This window comes from Mesoplodon densirostris, chromosome 1 (assembly GCF_025265405.1).
Source record: "Mesoplodon densirostris isolate mMesDen1 chromosome 1, mMesDen1 primary haplotype, whole genome shotgun sequence".
Classification (NCBI taxonomy): Eukaryota; Metazoa; Chordata; class Mammalia; order Artiodactyla; family Ziphiidae; genus Mesoplodon; species Mesoplodon densirostris.
This window is the reverse complement of record NC_082661.1, coordinates 179,135,691-179,154,844: the sequence shown is the minus strand read 5'-3', so window position 1 is coordinate 179,154,844 and position 19,154 is coordinate 179,135,691. Positions and strand designations below refer to the sequence as shown.

General features: G+C 53.4%; 2 protein-coding genes across 5 annotated transcripts in view; one reads left to right on the top strand and one right to left on the bottom strand.

The window, feature by feature from the left end:
• LOC132498686 (core histone macro-H2A.2) overlaps positions 1-2,624 on the top strand; it is a 54,023-nt gene extending 51,399 nt beyond the window's left edge. Inside the window, exon 9 of the mRNA XM_060112672.1 lies at positions 1,841-2,624. Coding sequence (XP_059968655.1) covers positions 1,841-2,006 — 166 coding nt within the window. The 3' untranslated portion in view covers positions 2,007-2,624. The remainder of the gene's footprint in view (positions 1-1,840) is intronic.
• AIFM2 (apoptosis inducing factor mitochondria associated 2) lies at positions 1,233-18,878 on the bottom strand. Of its 4 annotated transcripts, none has more exons than XM_060112652.1 (9): positions 18,750-18,878; positions 11,853-12,046; positions 11,380-11,495; positions 9,969-10,088; positions 9,177-9,269; positions 7,307-7,415; positions 6,078-6,230; positions 4,676-4,876; positions 1,233-2,290 (listed from the first exon to the last, which is right to left on the bottom strand). In XM_060112652.1, exons 2-9 carry the CDS (start codon positions 12,028-12,030, stop codon positions 2,199-2,201), a joined length of 1,062 nt encoding a protein of 353 aa, XP_059968635.1. In that variant the 5' UTR covers positions 12,031-12,046; positions 18,750-18,878; the 3' UTR covers positions 1,233-2,198. The 4 variants fall into 4 exon arrangements, with proteins under 4 accessions (XP_059968635.1, XP_059968613.1, XP_059968644.1 ...); XM_060112630.1 differs by lacking the exon at positions 1,233-2,290 and adding an exon at positions 2,634-4,386; XM_060112661.1 differs by lacking the exon at positions 1,233-2,290 and adding an exon at positions 2,634-3,609.
• Positions 18,879-19,154: the final 276 nt, after the last annotated feature.

Sequence of the window (19,154 nt, the reverse complement as noted above, 5' to 3'; positions counted from 1 at the left end):
CACGTTGACCAGGCAATAGAGCAAGAGACACAGTTTCCATCCTTCAAAATGCAGGGAGAGGGCTTCCCTGGTGGCGCAGTGGTTGAGAGTCCGCCTGCCGATGCAGGGGACGCGGGTTCGTGCCCCAGTCCGGGAAGATCCCACATGCCACGGAGCGGCTGGGCCCGTGAGCCATGGCCGCTGAGCCTGCGCGTCCGGAGCCTGTGCTCCGTAACAGGAGAGGCCACAACAGTGAGAGGCCTGCGTACCGCCAAAAAAAAAAAAATGCAGGGAGAAAGCCGTTCTGGGAGGAGCAGGAGGCAGAGTTCTCTTTTGAGAGCCTGCCGTGTTGAAAGCCCACGTTCCCACCAGCTATTCCAATCTAGAGCACTGGATCCGAAACACCAGGCTCAAAGGCACTTGCTCCTCCAGGTGTAGTCCACAGACCAGCAGCAGAGAGCCCACGGGGTTAGGATGCCGATCGCAGAATCCCCAGGGGATTCCGGTGCTGCTCTAAGGCTGGGAGAGCCTCGAGGCTGAGGCTGGAGAAGTGAAAGGCTCTCAGCAAGGGCTTGCTTTTAGGAGAAATGATTGCTCTAATTGCCACAGACCCCGACTGGGCATGGGAGCAGTATTTCAGGTAAATAATGAGGCCGTCTGTCCTCACGTGTAGCAGGGCCTCTCCCCTCACGCTCACAGCCAATGTGAGTTATTGCTTTAATTTTGAACACCCTTTCTCCTGAGAAGCCCCTCTGTAGTGCAGATGTGATTTACACTCTGAAGACATTCTGTTACAGCCGAGTCACAGGAAGGCGAAGAAGGAAGGAATGAGGCCTAGCTTCCTGCCGTAATCCTATCTCAACCTGAGCAGCCAGTGCTGGGTCTCCACAGCCTGGCCCGGAGGCGCTGCGGGTTGAATTCTTGGCATAGCTGGGCCCACGTGCGGAGACGTTCTGGGCTAGTAAGAATTCTTATTAGACGGGCCAACCCTGGACCCGCCCAAGGGCCTTGGTGGCTGACCCCAAATGACCAGCGGTGTCACAGTGGCTGCGTCCCTGGCGCACAGCTCCACCACGGCATCCTGGGGCTTGGGGCCCTGCCCAGAATCGTCACCGCTCAGATTACACTGGCACGTCCACGCAGGTTAGCGAGAGGAACATGAAATACGTGAAACAGGAATTAATGAAGACGTACTTTTGAGCATACATTATTGCCCTTTAATAAACAATCTGTTCAGCATGTAAACCAGTTTTGAGGGAACTAATAAAACCTATATTGGCTTTTTTTTTTTTTTTTGCCGTGCTGCGAGGCTTATGGGATCTTAGTTGCCTGACCAGGGATTGAACCCACGTCCTCAGCAGTGAAAGCATGGAGTCCTAACCACTGGAACGCCAGGGAATTCCCTATATTGGCTTTTTTAAATGCTGAGTTGGTAGGGTTTTTTTGTTTGTTTTTAATTTTTATTTTATATTGGAATATAGTTGATTAACAATGTTGTGTCAGCTGAGTTGGTAGTTTTTAAAGCTCAGCTGGACTTGAGTCAGGTCACATAGATTCAAACACAGGCCACCGCTCACCAGCCAGCCCTAAAACCAGTGTGCCTCTCTGAGCCAGTGTGGCATATGTGAAGTGGGGACAACGTGCCCTGTCTGTCCCCCTCCTGGGCTGTCCCTCTTCTGAGGTGAAAGGGGCTCGTGCGTGGACCAGCCTGCACGTGGTGAGACCCCGAGTGACAGGAACAAGGACCTGGTGCCAAGATGAGAAGGAACCACCACATTGCCCCTACCCCGGGCTGAGGGCAGAGTTACTCCATGGGTCCCAGGACCAAAGTGACATCAGCTCTTCTCTTCCTTTGGCACAGAAACTGCTTCCCCAAACAGACGGCAGCCCAGGTGACCCTCAAAGCCATCTCCGCCCACTTCGACGACTCGAGCGCATCCTCGCTGAAGAACGTCTACTTCCTGCTCTTCGACAGCGAGAGCATCGGCATCTATGTGCAGGAGATGGCCAAGCTTGATGCCAAGTAGCCGCCCCGCGCCCACTGGTGGCCGCCGCGCTCACCATCCGGAATCAGGAGGATCAAAGTCACAGGAGCGGGGTTTTGTCTTTTAAAAGGAGAGAGGAAGGGTGACGGCAGGGGAGCGGAGGGCAGCTGAAAGGGAAGCGGGTAGCAGAGGCTGCGGGAGCAGGTCCTGCCCACGGGAAGAGCCCTCTGCATTTTATATTCTCGTTAAAAAGAGCCTCAGTCTATAATTAACCAGGTCTCCACCAGGGGTTTCTTTCCATGTGTTTTCTTCCTGTTGTTTTAGAACTTTTTTAAAAAAACAGACTTCGTTTTAGATTTATAGCATTGACTTTTACACACTCACATACACAAAATCCTTTCAGAATTCTTAAAATCTTCTGTTTCTCCTTTTTGCAAGGGAAGAGGGCAAAGAAGTGACTTGGGCTTTGTTGGCTGTCTGTATTCAGTGATGGAGAGAAGAAAATTAGGAAGGCATCTTACTGGTGCTTTTCTTTCTGTTTTAGTGCCCCTACCCTTACCCCTATAATATCTGTAACTACTCCTAGAAAGATTTTGCTTCAGGCTTTTTTTGTTTTGTTTTTTTTAAAGAAAAAGAAAATGAAAGGAAAAAAATAAAAGATCCAGTGTCTTTCTTACAACATACTCTTTTATTGTAACATCTTGCTCAGTTTGGAGAACTGTGTCCCTATGGGTAGAAACTTAAGAATGTTATAAATAGAACAAGGCCTATCACTATGGAGCTGAGACTCCCACCATGCTAGGCCCCAGGTCAGACGGCACGGAATGGCTTGTGTTTCTCAGGCAACAGGTCCCACTTCCAGAAGGGGAGCCTGGTTGGCTGTGGTCCACGGGAATGGAGGACTGGGTGAAGCCTCCCTGGGGTGGCCATCCTTTGGGACAAAGGCACAGTCTCACTTAGGCCTGGGCAACAAAATGGAACAGACCTGGGCCACAGCCCAGACAGGACAGACCAAGAACCCTTGTGAGGCTGGTATCCTAAGAATTCTGGCCAACTACCCAGAGGTTACCATTAAAAGTGGGCAGGGAGGGGTAGGGTAGGCCGAGGCAGGGCCTGAATTTATTCAGATGAACTCATCAACAACTTTTGCCTTAGAGATCTCGCCTATGTGGTCCAAAATAGGTTTATCCTGATTAGAAGTCCTCTCCCAAACAGAGAAGTCATTTTTATACCTTAACATAATTGGTGGCAGGCATTACTGCCACATGGCTACGCCTCCAGATAAGTGACATTGGGGCTGACCAAGAAACCAGAAGCACAAAACTACAAAGGTTCCCACAGGGTACCCCAGCATTGGCTGGAGTTTTGTCACTTACAAATTGGCCTAAGACAGTAACCTGGAAGCACGCAGGGGTTCACCTACTGAAACCCCCTCTGCTCCCTGAACGTTAGCAGGATGACGACCCACCCGACGGTCACGCTAGCTTGGCTACCTTTCTTTAAACACCCCCAGCAGCTGGCAGGCCAGGTTTCTGTCTTAACCTGTCAGCTTTGTAAAAAACTCACTCTCCATTAGGATGGACTCACCAGGAGGGAAATTTTATCTAACGCTTCTTAAATATAACCCATGGTATATAATCAGGATCTAAAAATAGAAATATAGAAAGATTCATGAAGATTAAAGACGGTAGGGACTAACAGTTTAAAATTAACCTCCTTTTAACAACCTGAGTGTTGCAGGATGTTAGAGGCTTCCCCACCTCCTAATGTGATGGGAGAGGCTGGGATGTAGGCCATCTCTCCACCCCAGTCCCCCTTCCTTAGCTGGTCTCCTTGGGCAGGCCCTCCTTCCTGCCCTTACAGAGAGGGAGACCCTTCCTGCCACCAGGATACTGAGCTCTCGCCCCTACTCTGAGAGCTCTGAATGCCACACACCATGTGCACGTGCACACACCCAAGAGGAGGCTGGGGTAGAGAAGGTGGGCTGTGCCCTCCCCAGGACCAAGTGAACCATTCATCCAGCACAAGTGCAAGTAGACCTTTGAAACCCAGACTCCTTTAAGGGTGTCTTTTTTTTTTTAACACCAATATCCCTCTCTCTCTCTCCCAGTTTTTGGTTTTGTCTAAGTTGTGTTTCTGGTCAGTACATCACTGACATCTTACTCCAGGAAAAGAGCTTTTGCCCTTTGGCATTTGTCAAGCGGGTACCATTTGTCAAGAAATCTGATCACCGGGCGGTGGCAGTACCTATCTCCCGCCCGGCCTCCCCATCAGGGTGGAGACTGCCGCATGGTTTTCCAGCTCGTGGAGACCAACAGGTCCCGGCTCTTGGCCAACCGAACCAGGAGCCGCCCCACGTAGAAGCCACTGATCTGGCCCACGCCGTCATTTCTCCCCATGGCCAGAAGGAACGTCAGCGAACCTGTGAAGCAGAGCCGCACGCCAAACTAGAATCCTGCTCACCATCCATGGGCCTGCAACTCCCAGGGCACAAACCCTTCCCGGGGCCTTCAGTGTCAGAGCAGGGAAATGCGTAAGGCCTTCAGGGACGTGGGCAAGTCCCTGAAATACTTTCCTAGAGCTCTGGGGGAGGTTTCTGTCCCCAGCTTTGAGAGTGTGTTCTAGCGGTCAGGCATCGTAAAGCCCACAAAGGCTTCACCGTTTCTAACCCCGACTCTCTTAAAACTGTGCCGCATGGGGAGCTTCCTGACCTGGCTTGTAGGCTTTGAGGGGCCTCTGTTTCACCGAGTTGACGATGTTGGTCACGGCGACATTGGCATGGAGGCTGGCGTGATAGGCCATCTTGGGTTCCCTCACATCGGCGCAGTCACCGATGGCGTAGATGTGGCTGTAGCCCTCCACCTGGAGGTACTCGTTCACTCTCAGAGCACCATCGCTGGCCAGCTGATCACCTGCCAGAAAACCAGCCCGAAACCAAGATCCTGAGCTGCCTCAAGAAGTGGTCACCAGAACACAGTGAGGATGGGCTGTGGTGCTGGTCCAGCTACCCTCCAAAGGCACATCCTCAAGAGGCAAACCTCCTGTCTGGTTTATTTCTGCCTAAAGTCCCCCCCTCAGAACTCTTCCTGCAAAGGCGAGGTTACCATTTTGGGGTGGAAACTGGTCAGAAAGACCAGCAAGTGTCATTTCATATAACGCGCGTGACTCTTTGTAAGTTACCACGATTAACAATGATTCACTTATGATGATTAAGTTACAACCTAGCCAAATCTTGGATTTCCTTTTGAATGTGGATCAGATTTTTTAAAATAAATGCAGGGCTTTAATAGATGATAAACTTTTCTTTTTAAGGGACTTAAAAGAATTTACCTTTGAAAACATACCATTAGGACCATTAGGTGTTAAGTCCTGGGATCTCTGTATATTATAAGCCCTCGATCCCAGCCCCACACATGGCCTGGACTAGCTTCCTTCTGGGATTGGATAATTCTTTCCTGCCAGACACACAGCAGGAGCTTCTTGTCCAGGAAAGGTATCTGGGAGTAAATGATGGGGACCTGGGGACATGGCCACCTCGGGGCCTGAGAAGGAGCCACTGAGCCTCCAGCTCACAGATGGAGCCATGGGTCCAGCTCCCCCCACCTCCAGTTAGCTCAATAGGTCAATATTCAGCTTTACAAACAGAGGCCTCATTACCCGCCTCTCCCCATGATCGTTTCCAAGCTCAAGTGGCAAACGTCTGGGTCAGGGTTTGGGGACAGCAGCACACCTGTGAACAGAGAAAGGCCTGACCCTGGAATTTCCTCTGCATCGGTGTTCCAAGGAAAGTAACAGAAAAATAGACCTTTTTTCTTCCTTCTGAAACCTGTTCCCATCTCTCACCACTAGGGGGTGGGATCCGATTTTGGAAGATTCTGGTCACTTTGGCCACCTTGGGCTAAATCACTATCAACACATCTGAGGAAAGCCCAGCAAGAGTGGCCCCGAACCTAAATTTAAAGTTTGAAGAGACCAAATGAGCTGTTGAGACTGGGGGTGGGGGTGGGAGGGTGGAGTGCCAGTTCCTCTGGGAGAGGCCTGCAGGGCCTTCTCGGGGGTTGGAGGGGGAGGAGGCAGCCTGGGGAGGGGGTCACGGCCCGGCCTCCCACTTACCAAATGCGCTGCGGTAGGCCAAACTGTTGATCTTGATACCGCTGCAGGCGATCACCAGGTTGGCGGCCACCTCCGCGCCTTTGTCCGTCTGCACCGTGATGCGCTCGCGATGCTCGTTGAGAGGCAGCGCCTCCAGGTTGCTCACCCGCTCACCTGTCAGGGGAGGCCCGTGACCAGGAGGCTGGCAGAGGGCAGGCACGCCACCGAGGCGGGGGCCCAAGCCAGGGCTGGCCTGGGGGCCGGAGACCGGTCCGCTCTGCCACCCCAAGAAGCACAATCTGGACATTTGGCCCCAAGGGATCCGATGGAAAGCAAGTTCCAAGAAGCAATTTGGGGAAGTAAGGCCGAGTTTCCCAAGAGGTTCTGGGAAAAGCTATTTGAGGAAGACCTCAACCACGCCTCCCTGAATGTCCACTCCTAACCAGGCAAGATGAGCCCTCTGGGCTCACCACCGACAGGGGTAAGCAAGGGAAGTCCAGGGCCGGCCCACTCTCCTCACTGCCTGGAAGTGCAGGCGGGCAGAGGGCTGCACAGCCACTTCTGCAGAGCCCAGGAGCCGGGAGGGCTCTCAGAGAGCAGACACCTCGCCCGCCCTGCAAAAGGTGAGAGGGTCGGGCCCGTGAACTGGGCGGGGGGGGGGTTCACACCCCCGGGCGAGAGCCCCACTCTAACATGCTGGGTAGGTCTCTTCCCTTCTGCTCTGGACAGAAGCCACACTCTCCACCACCCTCAAAATACAAACCCAAAACACCTGTTCTCTCCACCAAGAGATATCATAATTCAGGTCAAATCTTTTATATGATTTTTTTTTTTTTTTTGGCCTCACCACACAGCATGTGGAATCTTAGTTCCCTGACCAGGGATCGAACCCACGCCCCCTGCGTTGGAAGCACAGAGTCTTAACCACTGGACCGCCAGGGAAGTCCCTTTTATATGACTTTTTAAACCATTCAACAAATGGGTACCACCTGTACTGTATCCAAAGCAACAGCCAGGACAGTGCTGCCTGCATGACAGGAAAATCCCGTAAGTACAGGGGCCTCTGCCCTGCCTGGGGACAGACACACCTCCAGCTGGACGACAAGGCTAAACAGGCTCTGCAGCCCCACCTCAGGACACAGAGCCTGGGGTTGAGCGCGGCCACGCTCAGGCTGTGAGCAGGGACCAAGCCTCAGCCAAGTCTCACCAGGCCAGGGAGAGGGGCAGGGCAGGAGGGGCCTGGCACATACTCAGCAGCAGCTGCACGCCTTTCCGGAGCAGGATCTCCTTCACTTCCTGCCGGACACAGGGCAGGAGCTCCTTGTCTGCGAGGGCCATTTGGGAGTGAATGAGAGTGACCTGGGGACAAACAACCACAGGGCAGAGAAGGAGCCACTGAGTCTCCTGCTCACACAAAGAGGCTTAAAAACATATCAGCCTGTCTCTCCCACCTCCTCCCCAACTTCCAGTTTACAAGTGAGGAAACTGAGGCCCCAGAGAAATACTTTGCCCACTGCTAGAACCAGTTAATGGTGAGCTGGGCTGGAGCCCACATCTCCCAGGGTAGGATTTTTTCAGATGTGCCAATGCTTCACAACACATACCTCACAGAGGGCCACGTGGAAAATTATTTTCAAGCATCCTTGGGCACTTATACAGTCTATATATAAGCCATCGACATTCTAACTGTAAATCAGGCTGACATTTACATTAAGGCTGGTTCTAAAACTGGTGCTTCCAGGCACGTCTACTTGCTGTCTGGGTCAGCACAGTGAAGTGAGAGGGAGCCTGCAGTGATGTTCAAAGCTTGAGCTTTGAAATCAGACTGCCTGGGTTGAAATCCCATCTCAGATACCCACTCACACACCTCCTGAAGACCCAGTAAGATGGATCACAGTCCTACTCATAGGAATTTTGTAATGATGAAACGAGAAAGTAAGTATAAAGCACGTAACTCAGCACATAGTGACTCTTTAATAAAGGGTGGCTACTATTACTCTTATGTGTCTATTAGTTATAAACATTTGGGAATTATACTGAGTTATTTACTACTTCAGACCAGTCTTTACCCCATAAATCAAAATTAATAAACTTCTACATGAACCACCCATAATAATTTCCAATAATTTGTCAGAGAATAGCCATATAATTAAATTAGCCCATATTGATCTTACTTTTCAAAACCAACCTGCCTTTCCCTAGGGAAAAAGAACAGACACAGGCTCCGCGTGGCTCCCAGAAGATGATCTGGCATCAGCTGGGCAAGCTCTTGCCTCAAGGACCCATAACTGCTGATCGTCACTCAGCCCTAGGCTGAGCCTTTACAGCCTGCTCCCTTTCTCTCCAGGATGCTGGCAGGGTCTCCATCCCTCTATCACTAAAAAGGGGCAGTGCTGGCCAGTCCTTCCCCAGCATGGGCTGTGAGGTGTACACTTCAGGGTCCCCCTACATGCTGTCTAGGGCAAGGGCTACTGTCCCTTAAACACCAAAAGGCTGTGCTTGCTCCAGACAAGACACCCATGAGGGTGTCTTTGATCAAGCTGGTTGTTGGCAAAAAGAGGCCATCAAAAGTCTACGTTTAGGGCTTCCCTGGTGGCGCAGTGGTTGGGAGTCCGCCTGCCGATGCAGGGGACACGGGTTCGTGCCCCGGTTTGGGAGGATCCCACATGCTGCGGAGCGGCTGGGTCCGTGCGCCGTGGCCGCTGGGCCTGCGCGTCCGGAGCCTGTGCTCTGCAGCGGGAGAGGCCACAGCAGTGAGAAGCCCGCGTACCACAAAAAAAAAAAAAAAAAAGTCTACGTTTATATCGCAAAGGCCACATTACTGCAGGGGGACACGGGAGTTAACCTTTCATAATGTATCCCCCCGGGGCGTGGTCCTCCGGGTTGGCCCAGAGGGCAGAACCCCTCACTGAACTAGGATGCACCCTGGCTCTCCAGGTAAAATTCCCAGCAGAATGGGACTTTAGGGGGTCCCCCAGTGCAGAGAGCAGGAGACAGGAAACACATGCTCCCACTTTATGGTAACGGGGCTCCCCTCCCAGGCCCTGAGCAAATTCTGATGTTCATCAGACAAAAAAGAATCCCGCCTCTGAGAGTTCAAGGACAAGGCCACCGGCCCACCTCTTTCTCGGGGTATTCTGTTTTAATCTCTGCTGCCATCTCCACTCCCGCAGAGCCTCCTCCGACCACCACGATGGACTGTGAGCACTGGACCTGAAGAAGGAGGAAACGTTAAGGTGCCCCCTCAAATCTGCCCTGCCTCGGGGTCCAGCCTAGGGAGTGGGTTCCTTGGCCAAAGAAGCATAGAGAACCCTTTCCAAGTTCAGGGTCCAAATGTGCTGCCTCGGGGCCAGCTCTTGCTGGGTGTCCCCCTGCATTTCTCACTACCTGCCCACCTTGCAGGTGACCCGGATCTGCCTGAGTTCCAGGCCGGGTTCCTAACCTCCACTCTAACGTCTGCTCATGACTGCGCCAGAGGTTCCCCAGGCCTCTCAGCAGCTGTGCAGAGAGGGAAAGACCTGGCCTTGGTCACACAGCTGTACGACCTTCTCTGGGTCCCCACACCTCACCTGTTCAGTGGGGACAGACCCATCCCACCCACCTCTCCAGATCTCCGTGAGAAGTGACTGAGAGCATGGATCCAAGCCCGCTTTATAAAACACAAGCCCCGTGCAAACATGAGACAGTCGCTACATGAGCAGGTCTGGGTACTCACGTCCAGACCTCATGACAGGTCCAAAGGTCTCCTCCCAGGAGCCTCTTCCTGGTAACTCTCCATCTCCACAGCGCCACTGCAGCCCCGGGGGCTCCTTGCTGCAGCCCTGGGCATCCCCACCACTGTTCCACTCTCCCAGGGCCCCCCACCCCTGGCTCTGCCCTCACTGTCCTGCCGCCGGGCAGCAGGCAGCTCACCTGCGTCACCATGTTCTCATAGGCCTGGATGGCCATCTGCTGGCTGGACACCTGGTTAAACTTGCCTGGGAAGAGACCAGTGCTGCCCGTGGCCAGGATGAGATATGTGAAGGACAGGGCCTGGGAGGGGCAAGGGAAAGAACGGTGAGGGCAGGCCTGGGCTCCTGCATCCGACCCCAGGCTCCACCAGGCAAGGAGCACCAAGGGGGACAGGCCTCCTGCTGGGGAGCAAAACCATCCCGGGTTAGACCAGGGGATGGTGCTAGAACCCAGGAAATACCCAAGGAGGCAGAGCTTACCTCCTGCTGGACCGCCCACCGTGAAACAGGATGGGCGGGGAGAGCTCCCCACAGGGGCAGCGGGGCAGGTGAGCCGGCAACAGGAAACGGCTCGTGGGGAATAAGCAGGATTCCAGCTTCCAGTGTGGAGTTAGTTTAGAATCTCCCTACTATTACCATTATTTTAGAAAAAATTTCCCCTTATCCTGGCCAACAAAAACAAAGTGGGGGTGGTGGAATTCCTGTTTGGAGCCTAAATATATAAAACTGACAAACCCAGAGCTGCTCTGATGGAAGGGGGACTGGAGGGTCTGTATCCCACTCAGACCCCACTACCCTGTGGAGGCCTGAGATGCCCTCATGGACCCCAAACCACAGGATAAGGACGTTCTCAGTAATCTTGCCAACTGGAGATTCTACAGCCTCAAAATTGATTCAAGGAAGATTGATTCATTCACACTAAACCACACTCATTGAGGACAGGAATTGGAGCCCCTTTGTACAGTCCCCCCATAGCTTTGACTAGAGTAGAGGGCCAGGCTGGAGGGTACCCTCAGCATGGCGGGTGGGCTGCCGGCAGCTTGCTGACGGAGCTCTGGTCCCACAAGGATACACCAGGCACCATGCTTACCCCAGGGCTGAGGGACACAAACTTCGGGAAGAAAACCTCTGCCCTCCCGGGCGATGTGGAATTGTGGTGCCTACCCTTTGATTCCAGACAGTGAGGGGGCCCCTGGGCTGGGACCCTGGCTTTCAGAGTGAGGGCTCTGGGGCAAAGCAGCCTGGGTCCAAATCCTGGCTGATTCTCTCCAGCTGTGGGGTCCTGGGCAAGCCTCTTAACCTCTGGGTGAACCGAGGCTACTCCACCTCCCCCACAGGGTCACAGTGGGCATTAAAGGAGATCATGTGAGGCTTAAAACAGTGCCCGGCACACAGGGAAGGCTCTGCACTGCTCTCCTGTGGCTGCTGGGGCCCAGGCTTTGCTCAGGAGACATCTGCTATCTGCCAGGCACCAGGCGGGCATGGGGGGCCCTTGCCCCTGAGGAGACAGGCCCAGGTGTCCTCCCACCAGCAGCCACATCCCAGGGGCCCCCTGAAGCCAGCTGAGGATGGCCAGCCCCCGCTGGGTTCACCTCGCCGTCCTCCAGCAGCACCGTCTGATTCTTCAGGTCTATGTCAACCACCAGGCCCTGCCGGAAGTTTTCCTTGAAGGTCACCGAGTAGGAAATGAATGTCTTTTTGGCAAACCCTGGGGAACGGACAGAGAGGAGGTCACGGTGTAAAACTGGGCTGCCCACAGGAGGCCAGAATAACTCAGAACATTTCCAGACCTGCATGCCAACAGGGGCCCCTTGGTTAAACAGCCCCTGGGTACCCACTACCCCCTAAAGCGCCAGTCTGGGCCCCAGGTCCTCGGAGAAGCTCTCGCTGTGACTTCTGGGGCCTTGGTATGGTAGCTGCTTAAGGCCAGGGACCTTAAGATTCCCCAGAATTTGTCTAATGGTGGAATTTAGGCACCTTGCCCTAACGGGAGAAAACCACCCTGTGGTCCACAGTGGTGACAAGACCACGGTCACAAAGAAAGCCCCAGAGAAGAGCCCATTACCACTCTCCACGGAGGCCCGGAGGGCTGCCACGTTGTGGTGGAAGGAGTCCTTCATGTCCACCAGCACGAAGGGGATGTTCTGCGCCTGCAGTTGGCTGGCGGCCGTGATGCCGCCAAAGCCCCCGCCCACGATCACCACATGCACGGCTCCCACGTCCATCGAGACCTGGGACCCCATCTCGGACCAGGTGCTGCTGGGGTAGGAGGAGAGACCACATCCGATTCAGGGGGGCTCGAGGGCTGGGTGGGCAGAGGTGGGTCCATATCAAGAATGGCCTCAAATGCCAAGACTTGATCCTTTAAAAGTATATAATCATCTTTTATGAAATTCCAATTTTTGTAAAATTTGAATTAAATTCCAAAGGAACAAGGAGTATCCTAATTCCATATCATCCCCTCAACCACCCAGTTCCCTTCTCCAAGGCATCTACTGTTACCAAGTTTACGTGAATCCTTCCAGAGATATTCTGTGCACCTACAATCATGATTATTGTTTTTGCACACGTTAAACAACTGTTTTTGCACTTTTTTTCACTCGTAAATATATTCATTCACTCAACAGTATAAATTAATAGACCTCCTGCTCTTTGACATGTTCTGTGCTGTGGATGCTGTAGTCAGAGAGACAGACAGACAGATACGGTCTCAGCCCTTGTAAAGGCAGGGTTTCAAACTCAAAGGGCCAGGTGGATGATGTAGCTGTGGGAAACTGGGCAGGTGCACAGTAACCAAAAATGGTGGGTACACCTCTGGGGAATTGGTAAGCACAGGCCACATTAAAAGAACTAAACAAAATTATTTAAGCACCACACTAAGCAAACACTGCGACCAGATTCCACGCAGCTCACATGTCACCAGCTTCAGCCCCAGGTCTGAGGAGATCAATTAGCAAGTTATGACAATCAGCCTGCAAAACAGGATGCGATGTGATTAAGGCCATGACAGTGGGGTGGGGAGGAGGGGCCTGCTGTGGGCAGGTGGTCCCCTGAGCATTCCTGGAACAGAGGATGTACATTGCAACTGGTGGGTGACACCCCCCAGGAGGAAGGGGGCAGGGAGAAATCTCTGCTGGGAGAAGAAACAGTGCTGGTCAAGGACCAAAAAGGAAGTCTGCTGGTGAGAAAGAGGATGGAGAAGCGCTCATCACGTGGGCTCCAGTGAGAGGGGCAGGGGGTGCAAGGTCCTGCTTGATGTCGAGGAAAGGGAACCTGCAATCGAAGAGAGTATCTGCAGGGGATGGAGGGCCAGGTCTGCAGGCCAAATGTGCACCAGGCTCACACTCACATGTGAGCACGGCAAGGAGGGAGGAAGTGGACAGACAGCAAGCTGTCGAAAAGCTCAATGGGGAAGAACATTCCAGCCCACCTCTCGGACAGCAATGCAGGCAGCTGGAAGGTCACCACTCTGTCCTCCATCAGGTGTGTAGTCTGGGGCACAACCCCTCCCCTCTCTGGGCCTCCATTTACCCCCTGTAATGGGAGGAGACAGCCTAAAATGCCCTTGCACAATAGGTTTCCATGACATGGTGACCCCCAAGATGGTCCCCAGATCTTTCCACACTTACGGGGGCAGCTTACAGTTGGACCTCCAGACACTGTTGTTGTATTCAAATACACACTGTCTAATTTCTCCTCTGGGGAAGTGAAAACCTGGGTGAGGGAGGGTAGATCTGGCATAGGAGATTGGAGGGGATTTAACTTTGTTTCTCATTGGCTAAATGGTCCCCAATGCATTGAGGCTTGTGCATTCTAGGGCTGGAACCAAAACAAGTTCCCCAGCAGGCAGTGTCACCTTCACTGCTCCAGGCCCTCAGTAAGTGGTCCAGAGCTGGCCCCGTGAGTGTTCATCAGGCTGAATCTGCCACCTAGGCCAGGACCCAAAAGGGCCCCGGGGACCAGCCAGGGACAGGAGCGGACACCAGGAGCTGAGCAGGGCCTGGGCATGTGGCAGGCAGTCAGGCAAGCTATGGAAGGGGTGCATTTCACCTGCCCCTTCAACATGGCCCCCTCTGTGCCAGCCTGCCCTTGGGGCCAGCAGCCAGCTAAGAGGTCAGAGACACACCCAGAGAGCTCTGCTTCCAAGCTGGCAGGGCACAGGCCTGAGAGAGGCTACCCAGCTTGTTGGGGAGAGGGGTCCACCGTGGACCACCCAGGGAAGCTCAAGGTGGAGCCTTGAAAAACAGCTGGGGCCAGGGGCCTTCTTCACAGAGGGAACAGCTTAGGCCAAGAAGTCCAGTGGCAGGAAGGGAGGGGGTGGGAGGGGTTCAGGGAACAAGGTGGGGCAGCCAGGAGGGCAGGGGACAGGGGACAGCACACACAGAGGGCCTGTCATGCTAGGGCAGTGTCTGGGCCTACATGCTGCCCTGGGGCCCTTGCAGGGAAGAAAGCCCAGTGAGCTCGGCACAGGCCTGATGGGCAGTGGGTTAGCCAAAGGAGTTGAACCCCTGCTCCCTCAGCCCCCCAGGACCATTAACTGGCTTCCCCAAAGGACAAACCCTGGCCTCACCCAACTAGGCACAGCCCTCAGTAAAGGTGAATTGATTCTTTAGAGTTCCGGTGCAGAGTCTGGGGCCTGAGGGCACACCCAGGCCCAAGAGGGGCTGCCACAGCTGGGCCAGGGAGGGGAGGCGCTTTTACACCACAAGCCGCCTGAGGCCTCTCCTGGAATCTGTTCTTCTCTCTCCTCCACTGACCTCTGATACACCCACTTGGGGAACGGGGGCCTGGTGGCGCTCCAGCCCATTCCACCCTTTCTCCTCGGCAGCCTCCCTTGCCCAACACTCTTGGTCACCCGCCTCTCCCTTGGCTCTTCCAATGCCAATTCTCACCTGGACCCGAGGACAGCTAGACTCCCCTCTGCTCGGCCATAACCTACTTCACCACACACCTAAATCATTGGCTTAAGCCATGGACCAGCACTCCTAGCCACACACCCAGCAGGTGCTCAAAAAGCAAGCGTGCAACTGATGATGCTGAATTATATGTTCTAATGTAGCAGCAGTGCTGGGCAAACAGCCTCAATCAGTGGGCGACTCCATCAATCAATGGAAACCTCCACCAATGGGAGATTAGAAGATACACTATTACACACCCATACAATGGAATATTCTGGAGACATTCAATTTTACAGTGGAAGAATTTTTACATGAAAAGTTTGTCCACGATTCATCCACACCCACAGACTGTACAAGACCAAGAGTGAAACGTAATGTAAGCTATGGTCTGTGGGTGATTATGTCAATGTAGGTTCAGTAACAAACAGACCACTCTGGTGAGTGATGTCGATAATGGAAGAGGCTATGCATGTGTCAGGGCAGGAGGCATATAGGAAATTTCTGTGCCTTCCACTCAATTCTGCTGTGAACCTAAGACTACTCTAAAAACATAAAGTCTTAGAAAAAAAAAAAAAGCTTGTCCATCAAAAAGTCAGATAATAGAAAGTCATGTAGAGCCTAATCTCCATTGTGGGCCATCAGACCCAGGCACCTAGCTACATATACACACATACAAGTAATGATGACAGCAGTGAGCATCCACTGCACTTTTATCAATGTCTTTGCATTGAATAGGTGGGGTTTCCTCCTCATTTTGGAAAGAATTTCAGTAACTTGCCCCAGTTCAATCCTCAACAGTCTGACCAGATCTGCACCCTAAACCAAAATGCTAATAGTGGTTGCCAGATGATGTTTTTACTTTCTTCTTTGAGATTTCCCCCCCTTTTTTTTTTTACTGTTTGAATGTTTTTAAGTGAAATAATAAAGCTTTAAAGACAGACCTGGCTTCCTACAATCTAATGTTTTTAATTGAGATATTTTTTCATATGTTATAAAATTCTCTATCTCAGAGTGTACAACTCAGTGATTTCTAGCACATTCATAAAGTTGTGCAACCATCACCACAATCTAACACCAGAACATTTTCATCGCCCCCTCCCCAAAAAGACTCCACATCCATTAGCATTCACTCCTCATTCCCTCCCCCCTCCAGGCCCTGACAACCACTAATCTTTCTGTCGCTATAGATTTGCCTATTCCATACCTTTTGTCTGGCTTCTTTCACTTAGCGCAGTATTTTCAAGATTCATTCAAGCTGTAACTTGTAACAGTATTTCATCCCTTTTTATGTCTGAGTAATATTCCATTGTATGGAGATACCACATTTTGTTTATCCATTTGTCAGCTGATGGACATTTGGGTTGTTTCCACCTTTTGGCTAATATGAATAAGGCTGCTATGAATATCTGTGTATAACTTTTTGTGTGAACAAAAACTTCTCTTAAGTTTGTACCTGGGAGTGAAATTGCTGGGTCCTATGGTAACTCTAGATTTTACTTTTTGAGGAACTGCAAACCTACCATCTGATTTTACTGACCATCAAGGCAAGAGAATGATCACAGAGAATCTTAACTGAATCTTCCCAGATGCAGGAATGTTAGCATAAAAGCAGGTCCAAGGGGACTTCCCTGGTGGTGCAGTGGTTAAGAATCCGCCTGCCAATGCAGGGGATACGGGTTTGAGCCCTGGTCCCAGAAGATCCCACATGCCACGGATCAACTAAGCCCGTGTGCCACAAGTACTGAGCCTGTGCTCTACAGCCCACGAGCCACAACTACTGAGCCGGCGTGCCACAACTACTGAAGCCCGTGCGCCTAGAGCCCGTGCTCCACAACAAGAGAAGCCACCGCAGTGAGAAGCCTGCGCACTGCTGCGAAGAGTAGCCCCCACTTGCCACAACTAGAGGAAGCCTGCGCGAAGCAACAAAGATACAATGCAGCCAAAAATAAATAAATAAAATAAATAAATTTATTAAAAAAAAAAAAAAAGCAGGTCCAAGAAAACAATTCCTAACTGTGCAGCAACTCCTAAGTAATTTTGCCTTTGCCCCTCCCCCAACACACACAATATGGTCTACACTCAAATTTTCTCAGTAAATCCTGTTTTCTCTGCCAAGGACACCCAGCCTGATCCCAGGTGGATTCTTCTCTAATAATACAGACAAAGGGCTTTTAGGAACCTACTGAAAAACAAGGAAGTTATATTTAGGCCAAAGCTGTGGGGAGGTCATGCCTCTGAAGACACACAGTGGAACCATGTGGGCTCTGATCAAAGCAAAGATGTCGTCCCAGAATTGTTTCATAGAGATTACAAATAAAACACCCAGCTTTTGAGTGCTCACCAGTTACCCCCAAGGTAGATTTCCACAGCTGTTTCCAGAGTGGCCATCCTGGATGAGAGGGCCTACAGTGTGACTTGAAGCACCATGAATATATCTCTCCAACCCAGCGAAGGCAGAGGGGTGGGCAGCCTCCCTCACTGGACCCCAGGGACCAGGCTGAGAGTGGTGGGCACTCCATGGCCAGTCCCCCAGGGAACACATGGTGAACAAAACCCAAAAAGACCAATTTCTGAAAGAGGCTCAGAGTCTGAAGAGGGCTGTCCCTTCATGCCCTCAGGAGAGGGCACTTCTGGGCAGACAGGTTCATGCAGGTGTCATACAGGCTCCGGTGCTGAAGCCTAGGCCACGCAACTTGTACAGTCTCCTGGGAGCCAGTCACTTCGTGGTTCCCTTAACATCCCCATGATCTGTGCCTGGACCCTGGCTTCCTCTTTCACCACTAGACACAAAGATCAGGCTGGCCCTGGAGCACACTCCCTCTACCCAGCTCCTCCTTAACTGTTGGGTAGTCCTGAGCAAGGCCCCGCCCAGCTGGGCCTCAGTCTTCTCCTGTGAAATGGACCCTCCAGATGCAGGGTTACACACGGTCTCCCTTGGAGGGCTCTGAAAGCTTGGGGCACATACACACACCCAAGCAGGACTCCTTGATAATTTATATATTTACATATTTTGCATGTTGGCATTTGAACACAAGGTGCAGAGCCGGGACACCTGGAAGCCCCTTCACAAACTATGTCTGACTCTCTGCCCTGTGCCTGTCCTCCGATGGGACCATCAGCTCCTAAGCACCTCTCCCCTCCCCACCCTCACGGTACAACCAAGGGTCAAAGGGAGTCTAATCAGAGGGGAAAGGCAGGGTGTGTTTAGTGGGTGCTGTTGAAAGAAAAGCACCCAACATCAGGCACTAAAAGCAGCTCCCGGTGGATCAGGAGTCCTGGGCTTCCCCCCAACCTCCGGCCCCATCAGAGTTAGTTGGGTCACCTCTGGCCTTAGTGCCCCCGCGGAAGCTGGGGCTCCGTGGAGAAGCAGGACCTCCCAGTTCATCCTGGAGCCTATGGGCACTGGGTAACCCCGGGCATTTTCCTCCTGGACACTGAGGCTTTCCTCCTGCCTATGACACGGGCTTCCGTCCGCCCCGCAGCAGCTTCCACCGCCCAGCGGCGACCCTCGGAGCCCTCCCGGGATTGGGGGAGGGGGTGGTGACGGGGGGCGGTGCCTGTCTTACTTGGGAAGACTTAGCAGGGATTTGCGGGGGCGGGGGGAGCGGACGCGGAGGAGGCGAGTTTGCTCCGTCCTCACTGGGAGCAAAGCTCCCCGTTGAGTTTTGGGGGACCTGGGTTGCTGCAGGCCTGAGCTCCTCATCCTAGACCGGGGGTTCCCAACCCCCGGGGCGCGGACCGATACCAGTCCTCGGCCTGTTAGGAACCGGGCCGCACAGCAGGAGGTGAGCGGCGGGCGAGCGAGCGAGCGAAGCTTCATCTGCCGCTCTGCCTCCCCCCTATCTCTCGCATTACCGCCTGAACCGTTCTCCTCCCACCCACACACACCCCCGCGGCGTCCGTGGAAAAGTTGTTTTCCACGAAACCGGTCCCTCGTGCCAAAAAGGTTCGGGACTACTGTCCTAGACGACCGCCCTCTCCTCCCCGGCCCCGGACGCTGTTCGGGCTTCATGGGGCCCTGCAGGCGCAGAAGTCCCGCAGAGCTCGCCCGACGCGCCCCTCACCTGCGGGCGGTCTCCCGCTGTTCCGGCTCCCGCTCCGGCCAGCAGCTCCCGTGGTCGCCGCCGGGCCCGAGGCCCCTCCCTTGCCGGCGTGACTCGGCGCGTCTGCCCTCCAGCCTCGGCGCGTCTGCCCTCCAGCCTCGGCTATGCCCCCGGCGGCCCGCCCCCGGAACTGCAGCCTCCGGCCCGCCCGCGCCGCCGGCCCGGGAAGCCAATCGCCCCAATCGTGAGCACTCGACCGCTACTGTCGAGGCCGCCCGCGCTGCCCCGGCCCCTCGGACTCTGCTCAAAGTTCGGTCCGGACGCCTTTCCAGCCTTTAGAGCGCGGGCCCCGGCACTGGCTGTGAGATCTCGGACGGATCACTAGCCTCCTGCCTTCACACATATAAACAAAAATGCAAACCCAGT

Excerpts from the sequence above, each read along its gene's own strand:
- AIFM2 (XM_060112630.1), bottom strand. The coding sequence starts at position 12,030 with ATGGGGTCCCAGGTCTCGATGGACGTGGGAGCCGTGCATGTGGTGATC. Across the intron at positions 11,496-11,852 it reads CCGGGCCTCCGTGGAGAGTG|GGTTTGCCAAAAAGACATTC; the intron begins GTAATGGGCTCT and ends TCCGTTCCCCAG. Across the intron at positions 10,089-11,379 it reads TGCTGCTGGAGGACGGCGAG|GCCCTGTCCTTCACATATCT; the intron begins GTGAACCCAGCG and ends TGCCCCTCCCAG.